Source organism: Strix uralensis, chromosome 22, assembly GCF_047716275.1.
Source record: "Strix uralensis isolate ZFMK-TIS-50842 chromosome 22, bStrUra1, whole genome shotgun sequence".
Classification (NCBI taxonomy): domain Eukaryota; kingdom Metazoa; phylum Chordata; class Aves; order Strigiformes; family Strigidae; genus Strix; species Strix uralensis.
This window is the reverse complement of record NC_133993.1, coordinates 10,858,262-10,882,634: the sequence shown is the minus strand read 5'-3', so window position 1 is coordinate 10,882,634 and position 24,373 is coordinate 10,858,262. Positions and strand designations below refer to the sequence as shown.

Here is a 24,373-nt window from a genome sequence, read left to right as displayed (position 1 = left end):
GCTGACACCAGTTACACTGTGTGTCAACAGAGGTGGGGTTTACAGCTCCCGTGCTTCCTCTCAAACCCAGTATAAACGTTCACAGAGCACACACTGCTCTTCACTTCAGCGGCCCTCTCCTGTGTAGATTTAGCCGTTAGAAGGCAAAGAACACCAATGGCATTCTCTAACCGAAGCTTCCAGTGGGGTACAAGAAACCGCTTCCAGTCTACGGCACCCAGTGTCAGTGGTTTAACCTCCAGGAAAACGGCCATCCAAAAGGTTCAGGCACCGAGCGTCTACGGGGGAGCTGGCGGCTACGGCACCCGCATATCTACCAGCACCAGCTACGGACAGGGCTGCGGCGGGAACCTCCAGCTCAACATCCCCGGTAACGATGCGCTGCTCACTGGCAGTGAAAAATACACTATGCAAAACCTAAATGACCGTTTGGCTTCGTATCTGGAGAAGGTGCGTGCTCTAGAAAAGGCAAACTCCCTGATTGAAAAGCAGATCAAGGAGTGGTATGCGAAGAATACCACAGACGTAAGGCAAGACTATAGCTCATACCTTAAAACAATTGAAGATCTCCAAAATAAGGTAAGATATCTTATAGCCATCTATAAATATATGAATGGCTGTTATCAGGGAGATGGATAATAACCTATTGTAGAAAATTTACTTTTCCAAATTCCAGCTGTCTCAGCGAAGAAAAATAAATGCTTTATTTTGATCAGATATAAATTAATGACAGTTTTTACGTAATTTGTAATACTAGATATATGTCTGCAGATGTAAGTAAACTCATACATGAAAAATCCTTGAATCAAAATTAATTCATTCTATTCTATTTGCCTTAGGTAATTTTAATTAGTGAAAGTACTGATGGTAATTTACATATTTAAATATCGTTTAGCATTTGGCAGTTTCAAAGCATTTTTTTAGAAAAGAATGCCAAATGCTCAGAAAAAATAGATTGCTACTTGAAACAATAAAATATCCCCACAGCAATCAGCTGACAGATTTGTCACGTCATGATTCCTGTGAACTTCCTTAAATCTTTCCCCTCTTACTTTTCACCTGTTCTATTTCCCATCCTTTAAAAGCAGATCCCTTCCAGAGAGTTCATCCCAACTATTTTACATATCTATTTTATGGCAGGATAATTTGCCTTTTGGAGAACCCTAATTCCTTCTATGCACTTCAGAGGGAACTCAGCTTAAATCTAGATGACTAATAGCTAAAGTTAAGTGAGATGAAGCCCACATGCAGAATTAATTTCCAGAAATGGATCAAGCGTGCATTTATGTGCAGAGATTCATCGCTTTTCAACCATTCCTTTTTAGATTGGTGCTGCGCAGTTGGAAAATGCAAGGCTTGTCCTGCAGATTGACAATGCCAAACTGGCTGCTGACGATTTTAGAATGAAGTAAGTTCCATGATCATTTCATAAGTTCTCTTTCATGCTCCTCTTATTCACGAAAGCTTCTAGTCACTAGTGTCAAAGCCCAGAAGTAAGCATTTTCTAATGTGAAGTTTAATAAAAAGAAAAATTTTACAACTAAGCCCGTAGTAGTTACCAATTCTAACATTTACATCAAACAGTTGCATTTTCATGATGACAAAACAAGCCTCATCTTACAGGTATGAGAACGAACACCTGCTCAGGCAAAGTGTCGAGAGTGACATTAACGGACTGCTCGGAGTTCGTGATGACTTGACTTTGACGAAATCTGATTTGGAGTCACAGATTGAAAGTGTGAATGAAGAACTAGCTTTTCTTAAGAAGAACCATGAGGAGGTGAGAGCAGCCAAACACTGTCAGGGAGAGATTTTTTAGGTGGCATACTTAAACTCAGCCTCACTAGGAATAATGAAACCTTCATGGTTAATCTGAAAGATTACACTTGCGGTGGGATTCAGCTCCAGATTAGCACATCAAAATTTAGTTACCTATTCACATATTATTTATGTGAATGTGCCTGTGGTTCTATTATAATCAGCTGAGAGACAGTCAATACAACAGACCCAGCCTAGAGAGTGATAGAGCTCCCCGTAGAGCAAACACCTACTGGCTGGTCAGCTGGGGCACCCTCTGGTCTCTGCTGGTTGTACAGGAGCTCTGGGTCGTGCAGGGGTGCCTACAAGTTACACAGATACACGTACTCAGTACTTCCTAGGAGTCAGCTCAGACGGAACCTCCCTCACCCTTAGCATTACATTTATCGCTTCACAGACCTACAAAGGTAAGCCTGCTGTTTATTTCCCCTTTCCAAGTAAAGACACAAACTGAATTTCTAAGTCTCAAATGACTGTTAACGAAGTCTCAGTTATGGCATATGCCCAAGCTTTCCTCTTTGTGTCATACTATCAGCTTCAAAAGTGTAAATTCTGTGTCACGTTGCAGAAAATATGTGCTGTAAGCACTGTATTAGAAAGATCCAACCTAGAAAAACAGCCCACCTAGCCACCCACTTAGAGCTGCGCTGGGCAGGGCTGAAGCACTTGTATCATTTCTGGAAGTAGAATAACTGTGTGTGGCACGAACCGACATCCAAGCTATTGGGCATCAAAGGCTGAACAGCTCCAGAAACTAAGGACTGAAGGTTTTCCTTAAAAATAATTTGTGGTTTAGGAGTTGCTACCCACAGAATTATACAAATGGGAACCATGACTTCTACATCATTCCATAGATCTGGTCATGAGAAAATCATCTTTTTATAATATGTTTATCTATGCTATAGCATTATTGTTACAAAATAAGTAAAATGTCCTAACACGAGGTGCACTAAACAGTATTTACAAGGTGATTGAATTCTCTGAGGTGCTATTTGAGAATTCCTTTTATGTCTGTAGATTTTGAATTTGCTTCCAATACTCAGGATTGGAAGTTCCCTGTAGCTGATGCTAATACAAGGCTCCTTGCTGCAGGACGTGGACAGGCTGCGCAAACAGGCGGGCAGCTCAGTTAATGTGGAGGTGGATGCTGCTCCAAGTACTGATCTTGCAACCATTATGGAAAACATGAGACGGCAATATGAAGAAATGGCAGAAAAGAACCGTCAAGAAGCCAAAGAACAATTTGACAAGCAGGTAAAGTCAGTTACTTAAACATCAGCAAGAACCTCTGCTGTCATGTCTAGTCGCAGTTTACAGCCTCTACATTTTTGCATTTCAGACAGAACAACTGAACCAGGAAGTAGCAATCAACACCGAAGAGCTGCAAGCCCAAAGGAGAGCGATCACCGACCAGAGACAGATCGTTCATCAGCTGGAGCTAGAATTACAGTCCAATCTTAACGTGGTAAATAATAAAGAGTGCTTGAAGTAGGGACTGTGTTTAGTAGACAGTTACACAGATAAATATAGAAATGAGAGGCTTTTCAAACAAAAAGTTACTTTAACACAAAAATGTATCCTCTTGAATAATACACCTCTTCTTTTCATCGGCTGTAGAAAAAGTCTTTAGAAGACACTCTGGCTGAAACTGAGGCGCGTTACAGATATCAGCTAACCCAAATACAGGAAGCAGTTGCCAATTTAGAGGCTCAGCTGAGGCAACTCCGAGCTGACATGGAGGGTCAGAGCAACGAGTACAGTATACTGCTGGATATCAAGACTCGCCTGGAAATGGAGATCGCCACGTACCGCCGTCTGCTGGAAGGAGAGGACAGCGGGTGAGGAAATACACACACTTCGCTTGTCGGTTTAGTTTCCTATGCCAGCAAACAACATTGCAAATACCGTCTGTGTTCACGGGAGGTGAAAGTGTAAAATCTGCCACTTTCCAAGTGGTTTGGGGTGGGGGGAGGAAGCCTGTTGCCCAGCTCTCAACTGCAGATTCAGAGCAGGCTGCAGGTCGTGCTCCATTTCAGAAGCTGCTGTGGAAGCCAGCTGAGTCTGTCTCTCTCAGGCTCTGCACAGGTATATGCTGTTACTCTCTGTGAGCTGAGTAGCTGGAGAGATGTTCACACTCCATTAAGCATCAGTAATTCACTTTTGGATTGACTTGTCCCTAACTGTAGTGACTGTAGCTTCTGTGGGCCTGGGCTTACCTGGGCTGGATTTTTTTAACCTAGTTTAGACACCGCAGCACCTACTCACACTAGAGCAGGCCCACAGCAAGAGCACACTGACCTTCTCGTGCTGCCCGTGGCAAGTTCTGCAGCCTGTGCTGGGTTATGCTTTGCTCTACCTGTGTCACTAGTAGCCAAGCTACTGAAAAATTCGAAGAGGTGCGAGTGAGCTGACACTAAATGTTCAGGTAGTCCAGTATCCCATATTCTGTTGTGAAAGGAGCAGACATCTATGAACGCAGGGCAAGCAGAGAGTGGTATTTCCCCCCAAGATTCTGCCTGTTCAGCTCTTCTGGCTCAGGAGCTAAGTTGGGCATACCTGCCTGAGCTGAAGTCACAGCACTGCAGAAAGGAGTCTGCAGAGTCATTTTACCTATAGCTTATGCTTAGCAAGTTTTACTTTAACAGAGAAAACTCATTTAAACACCTGGTTACATTTCTTGATGGAAGGACATAACCTGTCTTGATTAAACGTACAGGAAATGTACAGGGATGTTTCTTCAATATATTAGGTGCCATATATTTATATTTTTTAACTTATACTTTAAACAGACATTTCCAAGAGGATGTATCTACAGCAGAGCTTGAAAAAGGTACGTCACACCAACTTCCTTATTTTTTGGTGGCTGCCTGTTGAAATGTTATAGAACTGAGTAGCCTGGTGTTGTGGCTGCCCCCTCCCTGGGGAAGGGTTCAAGGCCAGGTTGGACGGGGCTTTGGGCAACCTGGGCTAGTGGAAGGTGGCCCTGCCCATGGTGATGGGTTGGAACTAGGTGGTCTTTAAGGTCCCTTCCAACCCAAACTGTTCTGTGATTCTACATGAAACAACATGGTTTCAGAGCAAATAATCAACCAGTGGAATCTTACATCAAGAAAGCAATCAACTGTACCAACAGATAACCTATAGGGATTATACAAAGCCTGGTTTTATGTATGCAACTCAGGTGCCCAAAGTAAAACCACAGGCTCCTCAAAGACCCAAGAGAACGACAGAGAAGTACTGAATCACCCCTGGAGGGCCTCAGAAGCATCTGCTTCTCTCTGCTGACTACAAAGGGACACGAGGCTCCTAAATAAAGTATCTAGTTTAATAGCAAAATATCGATTGCAGTGTAAGACTACTCCTAGGTTTTAGGTCTACAAGTTTGTGCTAAACTGAAGCAAAACTATCAGGAGTGATAGAGAGTTACTCAACAGAGTGTCCACTCTAGTATTATGTGTAACATACAGGATGTTCAAAGGAAGAGAAACCGTAGCCTGTATACCCCAGAAGTTTACTTCACAGTAACTGTGCACTGAAATGATGCCTTTATCTATTTTCTCACTGGTGGAATTGCTGCTAGTACTACAGTAATACTATTTTGTCAGTATATATTGCATTTAATTAATTCTCTGTTTAATTTCATTACCAGAATCAAGTAAAGTTAAGAAGATCAAGACAATTGTTGAAGAGGTGGTTGATGGCAAGGTTGTCTCCTCTCAGGTCAAAGAGATTGAAGAGAAGATGTAAATGGCACCAGCAGAGAGGAGACGGCCTCTGAGCTTCTCGGAGCTGATGCCAAAACTAGAAGATTAAACTTGATAAAGAATCCAGTCTAATTCTCCCTAAAACCCAAAAGGGTTGAAAAATTACAAACTATCAATTCTCAACCTTTTTTTTCTTTGGTGTGGGGAGAATGTTAATAAAAACAGTAACTTACAAAGTACAAGATTTTGGGCTTACTTAGGGTGACTAAATACTTTGATGAAGAAACCCCAAATCAGCCTGTTATAAATGTATAATTGTTTCCAAGACAGATAAAAACTGAAATATTAGGTTTTACTTACATCAGAGTCTTAAAATTACATTCAAAAACTTGCTCAGTAAAAATTAGAAAGTCAAAATGACTTATAGCATGAATTTACTATAGCTTTTTAAATAATCTAAATTCAATTTAGAAAAATACTGAAGCAATGTTTACGGTTGAAGTTTCAAAGCAGTAAGCTGGTGAAAGTCATTAGATGAAGACATGGGACAAAATTTGCTCATGTGCTTAACAAGCTCTCGATAGTAACGGACTCTTCTGAAAGCACTCAGAATTTGTTCGCTTTTTCAGACAGCTCACATCAACATTTGGTGCCTTGAGTTTTCTCAGACTTTCAACATATTAATAAATGAAAAGATTTTAGAAGAGAGGTGCTATTTCTGAAACCTTGATGGACACCTCATCAAAACTTTACCAAACAGAATTTGCCCGATACAGGTGAAACACTCGCTATCAGATACGCCACTTTAATTGCAATCCAAAGTTTAGCAATCATTTTTTTCTCTTATGTACTAGCACATTTAGAGTAGATTTGTTTTTCAAAATGCATTAAAATGTTGATTCAGTGCACCTCTTCTGAACTTGAACTTCCATCCAAATGTAATGCAGCTTCACTTCAGCAAAAACTGATTTTCAAATAAATAAGTGTCAATTTGCATTTCATAATAAATAAAAATGAATACAGAAATTGAAGAAGCCTATTTATTATTTTTCACTCTCTGTGAATGTTTATATCACCAGACTATAGCAAGCAAAGATATTTTACCAATAAGAATATATTTTGCCTTTCAGTTCAGACACAAAAAGACCACCATCTCTATTAACCCCTTCTCTACCAAGAACTGCACCCACCCTTTCCCGTACAGTGTAAGTCTCCTACGCCACACCCAGAGCTTCAGTCCAAGGAGTCTACATTTTCCTCTTGACAACATAAACACAAAAACCTCTTCCTTTTGAAATCTCACCTGTCCAGTGTGTTATTTACTGCACTTAAACAGCTGCCAAAGAAAGTAATCCTTTTCTTTCACTACCATGAGTCACTGATACCAGGCTATCAGTTCATCTCTACATAAATGCTTTACCTAAACCTTTGATCTATTGCTCATAATACATTTCTGCCCAAAAAAGCACCCATGCTCCTGGATGTAGATAAATTAAAATTGAATATATTTCAATTGACAAATCCAATGATATAATTAAGCTAAGACAAAGAAAAAACAATTTTGTTTACCAAAATAACTTCAAAAGAAGGCTTCCATGCCTAAACCAGCAACCAGAAGAGCTATATCTGACCTTTATGTTATAAAAAGCACAAAATACAGAAATCATTTTTCTTATTTTGAGATAATAGCAAACTATTGAGAAGATACAATGGTTCGTTTTCAGCTCAAAAGTATGAACTGTTGGTACAGGCTATGCATATTACACAGAGGTATTTCAATGATGAAAGGTTTAGGGCAGAAAACACAATTACAATTATATTCTGTATAATCAAGGATATTTATGTTTTCATATTAATGATCAACCTGCAGATCACCGAATGTCCATATACCTCATCATACACTTTTGTTGATCACTTTTCTTACTTCTTATTAAACATACAGGGAGCACTAATCTGGCAGAGGTTCATGCCAGAGAAGTATTATGAAAAGAAACACGTTTTTGACATGCACACTGGGAAGGACGATACGAAAGGCATCGCTCCACCGACTTAAGCATAATTCTATAATAATAGCCCCAAACCAAGAAAGTAATTAATCTGTAATGCCAAAAAAATTATTTAGGAAGGATTTAAATGCGAAAAGAAATCTTTGTGCTTCATTGCACTTGGCAAAACATTATCATGATGTCTTAGCTCTACTCCACCCATTTCCCCTCACACAGCAAATACCTGGAAGGCACCAGATTTCCACTCCCATTGGCAATTTAGGTTGGCAAATATCATTTAGTTGGGTCAGGACACGTTAAACTGACTTTCCCTCCAAATGAGAGAGAAAGAATTAAAGATCTTCCCAGGAGGTGGGGACTACTACTGCAACACCCGCTGCCTCCCCTATATAAAGGCCGAGGTGCTCTCTGAGGTGCCTTGCTCTGTGGTGTGCTCTGCACCAGGGCAGCTCCAGCACCATGGCCTACTCCGTGCGCACGAGCGGGGGATCCCGGCAGTTCTCTTCTCGGAGCGGACTTGGCGGGGGATCTCTGAGAATGTCTGGTTCTGGTGGTGGAGGGGGCTTCGGTGGCAGTGGACTTGGGTTTGGTGGTGGATCTGGTGGGGGTTTTGGTGCTGCTTCTATGCTTGGTTCGGGCTCTGGCTTCAGCGGGGGTTTGGGGAGTAGCTCAGGTGGAGGCTTTGGGAGCAGCTTAAGTAGTGGCTTTGGGGGAGGCTTTGGGAGTGGTTTAGGTGGCAGCTATGGAAGTGGCTTAGGCAGTGGTTTTGGTGGAGGGTTAGGAAGTGGTTTTGGCAGCAGCTCAGGATCTGGTTTTGGAGGTGGCTTTGGCAGCAGCTCAGGAGCTGGTTTTGGAGGTGGCTTTGGCACTGCTGGTCCTGGGGATGGTGGCCTTCTTTCTGGCTCAAAAAAAGAAACTATGCAGAACCTCAATGACCGTCTGGCTGCTTATCTGGACAAAGTACGATCTCTGGAGGACGCCAATACTGAGCTGGAGTGCAAAATCCGTGAGTGGTACGAGAAAAACGGCCCTGGCACTTGTATCCCTGGATCTGGGAATGACTATAGTAAATACTGTCCTATAATTGAAGATCTTCGAAACAAGGTAGCAAAGCAATGTATTTAACATATCTTTACATTTGTGACTCATCTCATAATATTTTGGATAAAAATAACAATTTCCTTTCAGAAACCAAGAGCAAACTGACTCTACAGTACCGGCACTTGTAATAACCTCTGTCACACTGCACTGGTATCATGTGTTGAATGTTTCCTGCGTCCTAACGGCAGTTCTGCAGCCGTACCACACAGTGCTGTGTGACTTCGTCTGATTTGAACAAAGGAGAAGGCAGCGATGGAATCCAGTTCTACAAACTCTTGTACATTAGAAAATTTAAATTTTAATGTTTCATATTTCTTACATCACCAATTCAATTCCTGAAGTAGACAGACTACCTGGCAAGGTCTTCAGAGATTATAAACTAGCTAGTCACAGCATGCGAACCTGTGCTCTCCCATTAAGTGAAGCACGTTGATTTGCAGAGGCTGAAAATCTGTGCTATATATTTTCATAGTAAATTATACAGGAGTCTAACAACTTGTAATATTATAATCGTATTTAGGATTACAGTTATGTAAGTAGTTATATTGAGCTGCAAAGCCATTGGGCTATAGAATCATTCTCTGATCATGGTTTGTATTCCAGATCATTAATGCAACTATCGAAAATGCAAGAATCATTTTGCAGGTCGATAATGCCCGACTGGCTGCTGATGATTTCAGACTGAAGTAAGTATATCTTAATATTACAAAAACTCTTACTAATATTTTAAGAAAATAATTGTTCTCTATTTAAAAAACTCTTTCCTTGTAGAATACTTTAACATAATGATAAACAATATTCTAATAATGATGTGTATCAAGATTTCATATTAAAAGCTAAGTAAGTACATAGTAATAGTTTGCACCTGACCTCACTAACCACGTAAAAAACCGCAATTCTTTACTTTATTCACAGATATGAGAATGAAGTGGCTCTTCACCAGAGTGTGGAAGCTGACATCAATGGTCTGCGCAGAGTTCTTGATGAGCTGACCTTGACAAGAGCTGATTTGGAGATGCAGATTGAAAGCCTGAATGAAGAACTGGCTTATCTCAAGAAGAATCATGAAGAGGTATTTTTTTTCTTTGTGAATTCATAACAAGCCAGACTCAGTTGCAAAATACCAAATTATTTCCTTATTTATGCCAGTGAGAGTTCCACGATTTCATTATTTGGTTTGCTGTTCTTTTTTGAGTTTACTAAGTGAAGGAGTGAAAGAAATACGCACCCAAGCTACGGCTTCTTGTTGAAGCAGAACTTGTATCACATATATTTCTTACATATATTTTTGGTAGAACTATTTTGCCTTTTATTAAGAGAAACTTTTCTTTATTTTAAATCTCTCCAGGAGCTTCAGGGCATCCAAAGCACTACGATTGGCCAAGTCAGCGTTGAAATGGATGCTGCTCCAGGAACTGACCTGACCAAGCTTTTGAATGACATGAGGGGCCAGTATGAGGTCATTGCTGAGCAAAATCGTAAAGAGGCTGAAGCGTGGTTCAATGAAAAAGTAAGAACCAGAGAGCAAATTCAGCTAAATGCATGTAAAAATGAGTTAAGTATTTGGAAGAGTAAAATTACACTCTATTCTTCCTTGTCATTTCAGAGTGGGGAGCTGAAAAGGGAAATCTCCACCAACACTGAGCAGCTTCAGTCAGGAAAGAGCGAGATCACAGATTTAAAACGGACTCTCCAGAGCTTGGAAATTGAACTACAATCTCAGCTTGCCATGGTGTGTCCTAAGGAAGCTGCTAACTAGTCAGAGTAAATTTTCCAACTTCAAAACTGTTAGATCTTATACTATTCTATAGGATTTAAGATTTGAACTTATTTCCTATTAAATCCTGCATTCTTTTAGTTCCTAAGTAGCAGTAATATATATAATTGGATTGCAAGTAGCATGTTATAAAGCTGATGAACTTTGATATTCACATTCAGTGAAGCAGCAAAGGCCAGTTTTCAAATTGGTATTTCAAGAGAAAAATAAAAATCTCTAAGTAATAAGGCTATACTTACTCCCATTAAACTATTTCAGTTGGTTTTGTCTTTGTAAATAATTTGGTTTTCCTCAATCAGAGATTATTTAATATCCTTCTTACACAGAAAAAATCCCTTGAAGACACTTTAGCAGAAACAGAAGGAGGTTATTGTGCTCAGCTCTCCCAAATGCAGCTTCAGATTGGGAACCTGGAGTCTCAGCTGCTTCAGGTCAGGGCTGACATGGAGCGCCAGAACGCAGAGTATCAACAACTTCTAGACATCAAGACTCGCCTGGAAATGGAGATTGAAACCTATCGTCGCCTTCTGGATGGCGAGTTTGTGTAAGTAACTAATTTACATAAAATATCTCCTTCGTTTTATTTTCTGTAGCAATATCCTCTCCAGGAAACAAGAGGTAGAAACAAGTGGTACATTCACCACAAGACAGTAAGGCACATACAGTGGTTCTGAAATAATACAGATATACTCTACCAGAGGAGAATGAACCATTCTGCTCAGTATTTCAAATAATCAATGCCAACATGAAAAGGGAATTTCTCTTGATCCTGACAGACATTTTGCAATATCGGGTGTCTCTGATTCACTTTTAGGAGCGCAGGACAGGCAGTTACATTTGAAAGCTCACCCTTGACAGGGTCCAAATCACAAACACAATCTCTGGATTCTTCTCAGGGTAGGTAGAACTTGACTGAATAAAATTTTGCTTCTAAAGTTATTCTTATAAATAAAATAATACATGCTATTCTGTTTAACTATATCATACACTTCACTGTAACAAGAAGCCAATTTGAAAGGAAAAGGATGTAACTGTTCATGTACGAGTGCTGCTCTGTTTTATAATTTTTAACCCTTTGACAAATATTTGTTTTGTTTATGATGTTTAGATCCTACCAAAACTAGAAAGATCAAGACAATTGTTGAAGAAGTGGTAGATGGAAAAGTTGTTGCATCCCATGTTAAGGAAGTTGAAGAGAAGATATAAGGCACGACCTGATATTGCAAAGGATCTGTTCACTCCGTGTTTTTTCAAAGCCAAAATGGATAAATAGTTTTGTTCTTGTGTATGACATGATAAAAATAGATTGGCTTTTTACTAAGATTCTTTTACTCAAAACAAAGCCTGCATTTTCATTCTTAGCAGTCATGCAATATATTTTCTGCTTTAGTCTACTGGTATAACCTGTATTATTTTTGCAGTGCTGTTTAAATCTACCATCAGTTCTTTGTTCAATAACTAGAAATATGGTGCACACATAAGGCATTTAATTAGATAAGTTTTTTAATCATTTTTAGGAATTAATAGATGAAATAATTTTGCTATTCTAACCTCATTTTCCAGTTTTCTTGACTAATAAAAAGGAGTCAACAAGCTTTAAGATATTAGTCTCTCTTTATTCTTCATTTAGCACTGCTGCTCCTGATCCATATTTGCCATTTTGTTGGGCATCTTGCTTTACCATATACTATGTGGGTGGTATAGTACTCCCCATTAATTTAAAGGAATTCACCCAATGCTAGAATGCGTACATGTTAAAAAAATAAATGTGGCATTAAAGGAGTACTTGCTAACTCGTAATTTAAAGCTACCAATGTAAGAGAGAGGTTGTGCAAGCAGAGCACACGGGGTCTGCCACTCCAGTGGAACAGAAGGGATGCCCCGGCGGTCCCACGTCGCGGAGGGCCGCCTCCCGGGAGCGCAATACCTTGCGCGAATCCAGAATTTGGCACCCAGCTGACCAGCTCAAGGGAACTGTTTAAAGGAATCTCATCCAAAACAAAACTGTGAAACAAAATACAATCCCCTTACAATTTACACCTAAGCCTTTGTTCTTGAGCCAAAACGTTGGCGATATTTGTGTAATTCTCAGATAAGACGAGGAAGTTACAGTGACCTCTTACACGTGTATTACCGTGTCTCTAGAATCCAGATGTTCTGCACATTCAATCACATCCCTTAAACGTTTGACCCAAACGCGCAGTTTAATGGGAGCACAGATTCCATGCTGTGCTTCCATTCTGCCTTTTGTAAAACCCACTACTCGCATTGTTTCTGCTTCCTGCTTCAAAGCAATAAAAGCCGGGGTAAATAAAACAATAATCAAAGAACCAAATCAGCATAGTCGAATTGCAACATCTAAAATCCAGTCAGTTAAAGAAAAGGCACTGTGATAAACAACGCACAGAAAGGAAATAGAAGAATCTCCTATATATGCCAGTACAGAGAGGGAAGAACTCGAGAACCTCTTGAGTAAATGCACCATCTTCAACAGTTTAAGAAGTAATTTCTTTTCTAAAAGCATGGAACACAAGTGTACCTCCTCTTTTTCACCCTTTAAAAGCAGTGCTGATAAATAAAAGAATCTTATTACATGCGATGTATTTCAGTAATATTTTTTACTGTTGCAGACAACATTATTTTTAATTAAAATAATTACAATATAAATTAATGATATCAGAAATAGACAAATTGAGGTTGTTTATGTACCTGGGCATGACTACCAAGAGTACCACTATAGAGAAATATTAACATTATAGACTGAAGGAAATTTTTCCTCTTCCTAAGACAGGACAGCATTCATCATCTTTCTTTCCAATCCATAATTTTTTTTTCATATGTGGAAAACCTGAAACCATATCATCTTCCCTATCATTGACAGCAACTCCATTTTGAGAAAAATATGTCCCTCTTCTTCCAAAGACATTTATACTTGCAGAGTAATTGAATATAAAGATATATGAAATAATGTACATACCTCAAGGACTGCAAGTGCGATTGCTGTGAAATCATTATTCCCTACATGATTCAATGTAGATCTCCACTGCATAATCATGTAGTTTACCTACATACACATTAATCCTGAATTTAATATTACGATCTAAAAGATGACTCAGAACTGCCTAGGGTGCAGTTTTGATGTATGTAACATCTAGAAACCACTCTAGCTATTGCCTTGTGAGAAAGCAACAGTGGCAAACCAAAGCAGCTCGCAATCACTATGGCGTTATACTGTATCACAGAATCCAAATAATTGTTGCACAGTATCTGAACTATAAAGTTAACTAAAATCCAACATCTGTAATAAAATATGAACATTGAAAGTAACTAGAATTCAAAATTACATAAATCCAAAGATACAATTTCTTACACCTACCTACCTTTAGTCTTCAGGGATCTCATAGCCAGATGTTCCCTCTACACGTCTAAAAAAAGACAGAAAAAGAAAGCATTAGTGCTAATTTCTTTTAAAAAGCTTTTAAAAATTGTATCAACTGGCAAATGTTTAGCTCCTGGTAATGTGAAGATTCATCCATAAATGCTGGTTGATGTATAAAGTTTTGTCTGTGGGACCAAATCCAATATCGCTGGAGGCCTCGACATTGTATTTCAAACTTGCACATTTCTGGATTCATTTCCGGACACTAGACAGCCTTGACTGCCTGAGTGCCAGGGAACTGAAAGCAAGCTGTAAACCGTCGGTATTGCAATGTAAAGAAAAAGGAAGATTTTAAATTACATTTCAAGTTCTTATTTGCTTAAATACATAGGCTCTTCCTATTGTTTATAATGTCCTAAGGTATCTTATGCTTGTTTGATGGATTCCTAATACTTTTATTACGTGACTGTTCTCATAACATCAATGAAAAACACTGTCAATATTTTGGTTTTAGAAATACAGAAAACTAGAATAATTAAGACACTTGTAGAAAAGATGCTGTACAACAAAACATTCTCATCTCAGTCCAGGTCAGCTGAAAAACAGCCAGCTAAGAAAAATAAAAACAGAACACAGGATCCTTTTAGATGTGCCAGCGGGCAGAGCCAAGAACAAGGAAGCCTTATGCACACAAGGAAACTTTTAAGTGGTATAATACTCTGACTTCTAAAAAGATGAGTGTCTTACAAAAGTTTACCGCCTTCTTTTCTCATTTTATTGATGTATATTCTTATTTGGAGTGTGAAAATGCATTCTACCTCACAAACTTCTTTACTAAATATGTGGTATTGTGCGTTACTGAAAACACTTTGGAAGATGGGTAAGAGCTGTCCTTAGCAGACAAGATCACTGGGATCATACAGCAGCTACAGTGAGCCAGGAACTGAAGAACTGTTTGCACAAAATACAGCACAGCAGACAATCTGTACTTTCTACCTCCCTGGCAGCTGTCAGGAAAGGTGTCAGAATCTGATATAATCTGCATATTCTGTGAACTGAACACACCGACACGTGGCAGAGGTACTGTAAACGCCTTCAGAGACAAAGCAGACACTTTTCTGGCAGCAGCTAGCCACGCTTGAAGCGTTAACTCACCAGGACTTTGCACTGTGCAGGAGAGGAGCCAGGCCCCTGGCACGAGGTGCACAAGCATTCCTCACCCCTAGTGCTGGTTCTCTCCTGCCTTCTGTGCTCCTGCCCATAAAAACACCGAAATGTTGCTGGGTGAGAGGATGTCCAGGAGCCCAGCTCTTTTTCAAAAGGGGCCTGTCCTGAGCACTAGATCACGTCAGGCACCTGAGGCTTCGCCCCGCCGAGTCCCAGCAACCTTCAAGGAGCCAGTGCCTGCTCCCTGAAGACCCTGCCCCACGCTGCGCCCCTGCCCGGTGCAGCGCGTTGCAGCAGCCCTGCCGCCGGCACTGGGGGACTGCGGGAAGCTGCTCCCCTCCCTCTGCCCTTCCACTCGCAAGCTGGGCAGCTGCAATTTTGTCCTTTTCTCGCTCAACCTCACGTTTTTGAGGTTCTAAAAACACCCGGCCACACTGTCACAAAAACGTAAAGGCGTTGTGTATAGTTTCAGCACATAATTTCGGAATCAACATTCGAATCGCTGTGAAAGCGCCAGACGTTGCTTTATTAGCCCTGCGTTCAGAGCGATGGCAAGCCTCTGACCTTCCAGCGCCCCCCCGAAATGGAGCGCTGCAGCTTTAACAGCCGCCCGGCTGCCCCCGCTCTCCCCGCGGCAGAGGCGCTGCCCGCGGCCCCTCGCTCCGCTCCGGCACTGCGCGGCCGGCCCGGGCGAGGATGGGAGGAGAATGGACCTGCCCCGGCTCCTCCGGGAGATCAGGGCAGCGTGCGAGACGCTCCTCACCAGCGATCAGATAAAGAGCATCATCTCGGCGAGGACCCAGGTAATGGCTTCACAGAGCGCACACCTTCCCGATAAGGCGACAATCCCTGTCTATACAGTTCCTCCCTCAGCCTCTGTGAGGTACAGTATTTCCTTTTCAATGCAGCATATTACTGGGGAAGGGATTTTGATTTTACTGCAGTAAGATGAGAACTAGAGGATACGGAAATAGATTTTGTTCAGGGTATGAAATTCACACTAAACGAATGCTGTGTAATTCATCTGGATGTTTTTCTGTTCCTGCAACAGTGATATTGTTGTGATTTAAAAAATGATGACATATGCTGTAACGTGGTAACCTCTAGCACCATTCAGTTCTCCCAGAGGAAAAGAGAATCTTGAAAATCAAAGGCAATGTAAAGAATCCATTTAGATACAGAAAGCTTTACCATTTTTAGCACCTGTATTAAAGAAAACTGTACCTTTTCAGGAGCTATTTTATGTTGTTCACAGTAAAACTACGTTATACGCTTCAGCAAATAGAATTTGTTCTTTCATACAGATTGATTAAACGTTATCAACACCCAATGCTACTATCATAGATTTACATACAAAACATCTCTAAACCCAACTGAACTTTGAAACAAAATGCCAAAACAATCTTTGGCCATCAAATGTCAAGAAATTCAGGATGAAAATTAGGTATTCTATCACCTTGTACTTCTTATGTATTGCAGAAATTTTGGAGGTTTATTTTAACCACAGGCCAGACTACTGCTGCAATCTGGCTGATCTACACAGTAATTCAGTGACACACAGCAGCTATGAACTAGATAGTTAAGCCAAGTTTATATTTGTGTTTGGCACAAAGCAGCCAGTGGATATGGACATAATCCTGTCACATAAATTCTGCAGTACCCAGGCAAAAAAGGGTTAGCAAAGAATATTGAGTGTTCACTTGTGGATGGCATGGTAAAATTCCCACAGGTCAGTATGTTATGGGGGGAAAAAAGAAACTTATTTTACTTGCTTCATAAGACCTGAAGAGTTAGTTTTCTTAGAGTGATGGTGTCATAAGAAGCTACATAAAGCAGTAAAATATGCAAAAGGGCATGTATGGTTTCAAGTGCTTATGGCATCTTGGCTTATGGCCACTTGCAGTAAAACTCAGAACAAAAAAGGAAAAATAACTTTCATAAGCAAGACAATCATTCTGGAAGTTAAATGCATGAACATATTATCTGAATCAAAGATGAGCCCAAATCTCAAATGACCTCCCACACTCTCAGGATTGGCTTAAAAAAAACTTCTCTTAATAGGATAAAAAAAAGCAAACACCCACATTTTCTTGCAAACATAATACAGTGTTTGACTATTTTTTTTTCTAAGAATAAGCTTCAGGGTAGCAAATTATGTCAAATAATAATTTAGGTAATATTTTAGATCAGGATTAAGCTTAGAACAGGCATGTCACTACTGAGTTGTCACATTTAACACGGGTGACAGCATATACTCAGAGAACATCCGACTTTTTTGTTCCTATAATAGGTAAATCTTAAATAACCTGTCCTTAGAGGACAAGGAAAAGTTCTAGATGTGAATAAAGATGCTATTCATATTTAAATGAATGGAGGTACTTGCTCTCAAATGACAATCTGAAACCTAGTCAATGACTAGATGAGGCAAAACCATAATTACAGTAATTGTTAATTGTGATATATTCACGCAGCCTCTCAGAAGGGCTCCCTCTCTATAAAGCTGTTCTCAGAAATCAAAAATACATTAAAACCAAAGAACCTTATTCAAACCTGGAAGCTTGAACTGACTGCAATTCCTCTAATTTCCATGAAGTTAAGACAATTTACTTTAGAGGTGAGTAAGGTCTCAATAAAACTCGTTAACTTATATGGGGATTCCTCTACAAGTACGTTAGGGATAAAGATGCAGCCAACTACTTCCCATCAGCAGGATAAGGGCTTCCCGTCTACACGGTACATAAAATATTAACTCATCACCATTAGCTTTAACAAATTTATATGACTCTCAAAAAATTCCAACTAGATATTTTTAATGTATCCATTTTATCTTCATCATTTGAATGTTTTTTAAATATTGGTATCTTGTTTATATCCCCTGTAGCTAGAAGAAGCTACAATTAAAAGAATGGACAAAGATGCAGAAGCACTAAAGGCGGCCAGAGCAGAACTCTGTGAAGCAAGACGGCAGTGGCACCATATGCAGATCGAAATTGAATCTCTCCATGCTGTGGTAAGCATCGTAAAATGAAACTTGAAATCTCCTGGAAAAAATAAATCTTCTTCTTGAATCTGCCACGATACAGCAGAAATACAACACACAGAGAAGTGCACAGTGGACTTCCAGCTCATCACACAGAGCACTGGCCAACAAGCACGAACCAGCCATTTGCTCACATTCGAGAGTATCGCATGTTTTGATTCAGGATCTGCCATTCAACATACACGTTTTTATGTTTTCATGCCTGCCAAACACATATTTGCATGATACCCCCTCATCAAGTTCCTGGTCATTCTGCCTAACCAATTCACATCAGGTTTATAACTTTTTTTGAACGTGTGGACCAAATTTATCAATTCATTCATGATAAAATATGTCAGCAATTTACTGAACTCAGTAATATAGACAAGCTACAAGAGCACACAGACCGCTCAGTTTTCATACAGCACTGAGCTGGATGTCATTTTAACCATACAGGTAAAATCAGAGATCTGTAAAATCAATGGTAGTGGATTGCTGGTACAACAGAAGGCTGCATTTTTTTATCCTATCTTAAATTATTACAGATTTTACTGGAAAATTTCTCAGCAAAAGTATTATCTTGAAAGCTTTACTCCTGTTCCTAAAGAATATTCTTAAAAGAACTGATGTAAAAATACACTGATTGTTAATGAGAAGTATGTCTAACATCTTTACACATACTTTCCAAATCTTAAAATATGAGTTAAATTTCACAGGAAAAGGGTTTGGAACGTTCATTGCGTGCCACAGAGCAGCAGTACCACATGCAGCTCCAAAATTTAGAAGCTGAGATTGAATGCTTAGAGAAAGAGCTACTGGAAGTGAGAAGAGGGATTGGGAAGCAGCTTCGAGAGCATGAAATTCTCCTGAACACCAGGATGAAACTGGAGGAGGAGATAGCCACATACCGCAGTCTGCTTGAGCAAGAAGAGAACAGGTACTTGTTGTTTAGAGAAAAAGCATTCAAATTTATCTTCCGTTTCAGAACTCTTTGAAATAATCATCAGAACTGTAAATACACGAACCAATCATTAAAAACTTTCAGTATAAAATCCTTAGAAATGGTTTCATTGTAACTTCACCGATTCCACACTTTCTGGAGCTCAGGGTACCTCCACGACGCACGGCAGCTAACACAGCTTACCACGTCCTCACTCGGGCACGGCATGTGGGTGTAGACGCTGTATCCCGTTAGTGCCCAGCGTGGGTTCGGTTTGTCTCAGACCATTGATGAAGCAAATCCACACGTGTGAAGCTGTGGGAGAGGAGCTCACGTTCCCCCCATGACAGACGGCCGTTTGCACGGGGAGCTCACGCTGCTCCGCGCCGTTCGAAGTGCAGTACGGCACACGAGGGTGCTGTTTAAGAATGTGCTTCCAGTGACATTTGCCTTGGCTGTAACTCTTCATGTCTGCCCTTTCCCTGGCACACAAACCCCCCGTATTTTGAGATGCAGACATGAGAGAGGCAGCTATACAAATGTCAACAAGGAGGGTAAGGAAAAGGCAAAACACCACATCTTGCACTCAGCACTGGTGCGGTCGCCAAACCAGGCACGCGATTCTGAAGTCTTTCAGTGGAACGTTGCCTCCCTCAGCCCTCTACGGAAAATGTGGAGTTTCTGGCCTTGAGTAAGAAGATTCCAGACAGGGGAGTCAGTTTCACACTTAATGCTTCTAACTCTGTGAAAATGCATACAATTCAGTACTGATAAAAATAAAGAATTCTTCCTAGCACACACAAACCGACTAAAAACTGTCCAAAAATAATGATGACATTGCACAGATATTTTCAGTAACTTTCTCCAGTTCTATACTCAGAATGAGAAATCCTAACAAATAGTTACTACAATCAAACAGAACTTCTAGTAAGTTTTGGATTAAAGTAATTTAGTATTATTAGATGACTGTAATAGTTTTTATTTTTGCAGGTTTCGTTGCCCTATACCTGACCAGAAGGATGACAAAAGGCCTACCACTAGCAAGATTGCCTTTACGCTGCCTTCAAGTGAGTTTTTAGACACTTCCCCTTAGAGGATTATGGCCCTAAAGGAGGTTCCTAACTACTGACAAATTACTGGATATTATGAAAGGATCTTCACCCAATGCAGCAGGAGGAAAAATACCTCCAGGTCCTGTGTCCTGACCTTACTCTTCTGCATACCTACTACAGCTGCATTTTCTTTTACAGATGGTGTAAAGAAGGATGAAACTGAGAAGGTGGAACTGATGACAAAACAAGCAATCCTCGATGGAAATATTACGAAGGAAAGCGCTGAAGCTCATGGCACTGTACAGTAAGTTAAACATGATTTTAACAGAGTAACAGCTGAAAGTAAATGGTGGCCATTACATGTCAGTAGCTTTGAGTTTTCCTTTCTTTAGTATCTGTTACATCATGCCCATACAGCCAAGAAGCTCCAGAACAGTGATAGTTCTTGAAGATATATTGAATGGCAGATTTTAACAATATATTAAATGTTAAAAGTTCTTTTTATTAGCATTTACTTCCTAAGCTAGCAATATCATGATGATGCTTCTGATTTGTAATTTCTATTTCTGCTAAGAATGAAACTATGAATAATTCATGCAGTTAAGGTTGAAAGCAAAAGAGCCCATACCATGTTTGCACAGTCCCCCTGGGGCATATTTATGCACACAAATTCAGGCTTGGCTGCTCTAACTTGCTATTTGGAAACTCCTACGTTTCACCAATTACCGAACAGGGAACGGAGAGCTTGGCTCCTGAGTGGACATGTGAAAGTCTGGTAGTATATACTATTCACCTTAATTACTTTAATAGTATTGGATTGCCTCATGCTCTTTAAGCTCTTTTGTAGACTAGCATTTGTTACATTTAAAACAAATTGTGTGTGACACGGTACACTAATACTTAACTGCAATCAGCTGTTGAAAGCATGTAGAAATTTGGATTAAAAATGAATGCCATCATATGGTCCACCACAGACATGCCATACTTGAAGCTTATCTTCATACACGAGCGTTGCTCATCTGACAGTCACTCACATTTGCACGGGGCTACTCGCTGGGTACAGTTTGCTCTGCCTGAGTAAGCCCCCCCGAGTCGGACTTTTAGATCTGGATCCTGACACATAAAAGATTAAATCGATAGCATTTGGGTGCCTAAATATTATTGAATCAGCTGGGGGTTTGATTCTCCATATTTTACTTCTGTCCTTTTTTTCTTTTTTAATTTAGTGTATAACTACATTCTGAGGTTTGGATCTGAACGAGATTTTTTGCTCCCTGTTTTGAAGGCTTTGAGATGCAGGAATTCTGTCCTGCCCATTCTAGTAGAGAGGTTTCTTGCAAAGTTTTTGAGCTTGGATTCCAAACTTTCTCCTTGGAAACAAACTGCCTGATGTGTTTGGAACAGTGGTGTTGTATCCATGTCTACTTAAAAGTACAAAAACAAGAATATAATGAACCCTCACCCTTTATTTAGCTTTCTGGAGAATGAGTCTGTGAAAAAAAAGAAAAATTATAGTGTCTCAGTACCCATCTAGAATAACTTGACTCTTTATCATGCAATTTCTCTCTACGTTTTAAAAGCGGTCCTGAAAGTAGATAATTCATACTGCCTAAGGGATCATCAATACATTTGCTTTATTGTTTCAGGACAGAAAAAGTGGATGAAGTTATTAAAGAATGGGAAGGTTCTTTCTTTAAGGACAACCCTCGCTTAAGGAAAAAATCAGTTTCATTGCGCTTTGATCTGCACCTAGCAGCAATGGATGAAGGATGTTTGCACACTAAAAAGAAAACTCTTCCTGACATTGAAGTCAGGCTGGTAATGAGGAGATCTTGCAGTATTCCTTCTATCAAACCTTAACCTACAGCAAATTAACCCAAAGTTCATCTCCAACAGGCTCTGGAAATATACTGTAGATGGACTTACACGGCCTGCTGTCTTGCTACAACTACAAAATCTTACTAAGTACTTTAATTAATACAATAAAAACATACAGGTCTTTTAAAAGAAAGGGAGAAGAGCAAGGGAGGTAAGATTCCAAGAAACCTAACTTCTACTAGTTTTATACTCTGGGTGCAGCCCTTTAATTTTGTCATTATTGTTGTTGTTTTGTAGAATTTCACCAAATACGACAAAAATTAAACTGTAACTTTATACTTTGACATATTCTGCTTTTGTAGAAGAGAATTTTTTTTCTCCTTCTGGAAATGAGAAACGCATATTTCATTCTCTTAATTATCCAATATTGCATATATGAAATGACTGATGAATCCTTGTAATAATTTATATCACAACTGTCATACTTCTTGAAATATATTTTAAAATAACACTTTCTAACAGCAAAAATTGCATACAAAGATGCTCTTAAAATACACAAACTATTAACAAAGAATCTTCTTTTAAAAGTGGCTGGTATTTTTAAATTAATTTTTTTAGGCAACAGCTGAGCAAAGATGTCTTTCCCTTACATAATTATACACACATTTTTTAAAAGTGTTGTTACGAACAAAGAATACTTTAGCCATATTGTTCCACTGATTTTGAAGCAGGAATTTCCACTGAAAATCAATCATTCTCTTATGTGTCCACATGTACTACAACTTTCTTAGCCATAGCAAGAAAAATTATACGCTTCAATTGTTCAAATGTGTCAACCAACCATTTTAGTGCTGGTATTTAATGAATTTTGTTTATTATAACAATGTGAATTAAAATATCTTCAACAAATTCCTCGTCTGACAAATATTATAAGTAAGTTATGCTCTTGATCTAGTGCACATAAGAAGTCACTATTATACCAGGGTACAACTATTATTCCTTCAAATTAAATGGACAAAATAAGGGCTACATATTCAAAGTAAAATTCTACCATACCCATTAAGTATCCCCCAGTGCTACTCAGAGTAGCTACGGGCAAATACAAAGTACAATAGATGATCTTGCATCAGTACACAGAAAAAACAGAAATACAAATTCAGACAAACTTCTTTATAACATGAGACAAATTTCAAACAAAAATTCAAACAAAATTGTATTAATATAAGAATGATCATTTATGAGGATTTTTAAGAGGTGTGGATGTCACGAACTCTCGCCAAAATCACTGGGATTGCAGGAGCTCAGAATCTAGAAAAACCACGTACCGTATTTCCTGGATTCACAGCAGCATGTAAAGATTAATTTAAGAGTCAGTATTTGCCTTATTACTTACGGCATGTGTTACAAAAACTGATACTACAAATTCTTTCCGTGTTTACGTTACGCTTCTATCTTTTGTCAATGGTGAGAACAATGCATTTATAGTGCCCACAGTTCTGTATCTACTGTATGAAGCCGGCTAACTATCATTAACCTTAATACTGATCTGGTGTTGTTAATACTTGAGTATTTGGCATCCTGAATGTATTAGCCTGCTCTAGTATTTTCACTATGCAGCTTTTTTTGTGCTTATACTCTGTACATTTTACAATACTTGAATTAAACTAAGTTTTAATTGCTTTAAGGCACTTTAAACAGGGATACGAATTTACCAAAGTAAATGATAGTACTACAATAAAAAAGTATGAAAATTGAGTTTGCCCATGCATATTTTGTGAGTTTTAATGTGTTTACCTTAAAAAGAAAGACGTAACAGAGAAATACAAAAGAGAAGTTGTAGATAAGAGAAAATCTGTAGCACTGCAACCAAGTGTTTTCTAAGATCTCCTCTACAATAAGAAAGACACAAACTCACTAAGAATCTCTATCATAACATTTGAGTGTCCTCCTGCTAAAAAATTACTCTTTTTCTGGTAAATCCAGCAACGCTGACTAGATCTAACGTCCTTTGTTCTGAGTAGCACACAAGAAAGAACAGAAGACTGCATCTGCCACAAGTTTACAATCTAAAAGAGAAGCTGACAGGCGAAGATAAATAGCAAATATGTAACAGAAACTTAGCTTAATACATATACCCTTAAAACTGCTTAGGCAAACTTTCTCATGCAGGAGGAGCTTGTATAGGCTTATGAAAATTACTACACAACTGCATGGAAGGTGCTGCCATCTCTACAGTAAACAGTAATGGAATAATCTTACAGGCACATTTTTTTCTTTAACCACAGGGTGTTTGGCTTATTCTCCAACCTATGGTACTTCTCGGGGTATTATCTTCTCTAGCATAACTCTACATTTTTTCTTCCCTAATGATAGAAACCTCATCCAGCATGGTACAGAACACATACCTGACTTCGCCTTGCAATACAACCTCCATATTATTTTAGGAGAGAAAAATTACCATGTATCTATAGTAAACATTGTCTGGGATATTGAGTAACTAGAAAAAAATGCTGACCTTACTCATACGTTATTTCATCCGTATAATGGCCTGACCTGACGGTTTCTGAAGCCATCACCCTGACCCCAGTGACA

At 39.3% G+C, this 24,373-nt stretch overlaps 3 protein-coding genes across 4 annotated transcripts; all 3 read left to right on the top strand.

The window, feature by feature from the left end:
• Positions 1 to 156: 156 nt before the first annotated feature.
• LOC141953503 (keratin, type I cytoskeletal 20-like) lies at positions 157 to 6,547 on the top strand. The gene is made up of 8 exons (XM_074892121.1): positions 157 to 579; positions 1,326 to 1,408; positions 1,624 to 1,780; positions 2,911 to 3,072; positions 3,158 to 3,283; positions 3,436 to 3,656; positions 4,608 to 4,648; positions 5,468 to 6,547. The coding sequence occupies exons 1-8, from the start codon at positions 157 to 159 to the stop codon at positions 5,563 to 5,565; spliced, it is 1,311 nt and encodes a 436-aa protein (XP_074748222.1). The 3' UTR covers positions 5,566 to 6,547.
• A 1,440-nt stretch (positions 6,548 to 7,987) lies between these two features.
• Positions 7,988 to 11,612, top strand: KRT12 (keratin 12). Its single transcript, XM_074892086.1, has 8 exons — positions 7,988 to 8,632; positions 9,233 to 9,315; positions 9,545 to 9,701; positions 9,978 to 10,139; positions 10,236 to 10,361; positions 10,733 to 10,950; positions 11,221 to 11,303; positions 11,515 to 11,612. Exons 1-8 carry the CDS (start codon positions 7,988 to 7,990, stop codon positions 11,610 to 11,612), a joined length of 1,572 nt encoding a protein of 523 aa, XP_074748187.1.
• Positions 11,613 to 15,638: 4,026 nt separating this feature from the next.
• Positions 15,639 to 23,536, top strand: KRT222 (keratin 222). Of its 2 annotated transcripts, none has more exons than XM_074892138.1 (6): positions 15,639 to 15,755; positions 17,834 to 17,962; positions 18,688 to 18,908; positions 19,902 to 19,978; positions 20,162 to 20,267; positions 21,610 to 23,536. In XM_074892138.1, the coding sequence occupies exons 1-6, from the start codon at positions 15,660 to 15,662 to the stop codon at positions 21,821 to 21,823; spliced, it is 843 nt and encodes a 280-aa protein (XP_074748239.1). In that variant the 5' UTR covers positions 15,639 to 15,659; the 3' UTR covers positions 21,824 to 23,536. The 2 variants fall into 2 exon arrangements, with proteins under 2 accessions (XP_074748239.1, XP_074748241.1); XM_074892140.1 differs by having other exon boundaries at positions 15,640 to 15,835.
• Positions 23,537 to 24,373: the final 837 nt, after the last annotated feature.

Excerpts from the sequence above, each read along its gene's own strand:
- LOC141953503 (XM_074892121.1), top strand. The coding sequence starts at position 157 with ATGGCATTCTCTAACCGAAGCTTCCAGTGGGGTACAAGAAACCGCTTC. Across the intron at positions 3,073-3,157 it reads AAGAACAATTTGACAAGCAG|ACAGAACAACTGAACCAGGA; the intron begins GTAAAGTCAGTT and ends TTTGCATTTCAG. Across the intron at positions 3,284-3,435 it reads TACAGTCCAATCTTAACGTG|AAAAAGTCTTTAGAAGACAC; the intron begins GTAAATAATAAA and ends CATCGGCTGTAG.
- KRT222 (XM_074892138.1), top strand. The coding sequence starts at position 15,660 with ATGGACCTGCCCCGGCTCCTCCGGGAGATCAGGGCAGCGTGCGAGACG. Across the intron at positions 17,963-18,687 it reads TTGAATCTCTCCATGCTGTG|GAAAAGGGTTTGGAACGTTC; the intron begins GTAAGCATCGTA and ends TAAATTTCACAG. Across the intron at positions 18,909-19,901 it reads CTTGAGCAAGAAGAGAACAG|GTTTCGTTGCCCTATACCTG; the intron begins GTACTTGTTGTT and ends TTATTTTTGCAG.
- KRT12 (XM_074892086.1), top strand. The coding sequence starts at position 7,988 with ATGGCCTACTCCGTGCGCACGAGCGGGGGATCCCGGCAGTTCTCTTCT. Across the intron at positions 9,702-9,977 it reads TCAAGAAGAATCATGAAGAG|GAGCTTCAGGGCATCCAAAG; the intron begins GTATTTTTTTTC and ends AAATCTCTCCAG. Across the intron at positions 10,140-10,235 it reads AAGCGTGGTTCAATGAAAAA|AGTGGGGAGCTGAAAAGGGA; the intron begins GTAAGAACCAGA and ends TTGTCATTTCAG.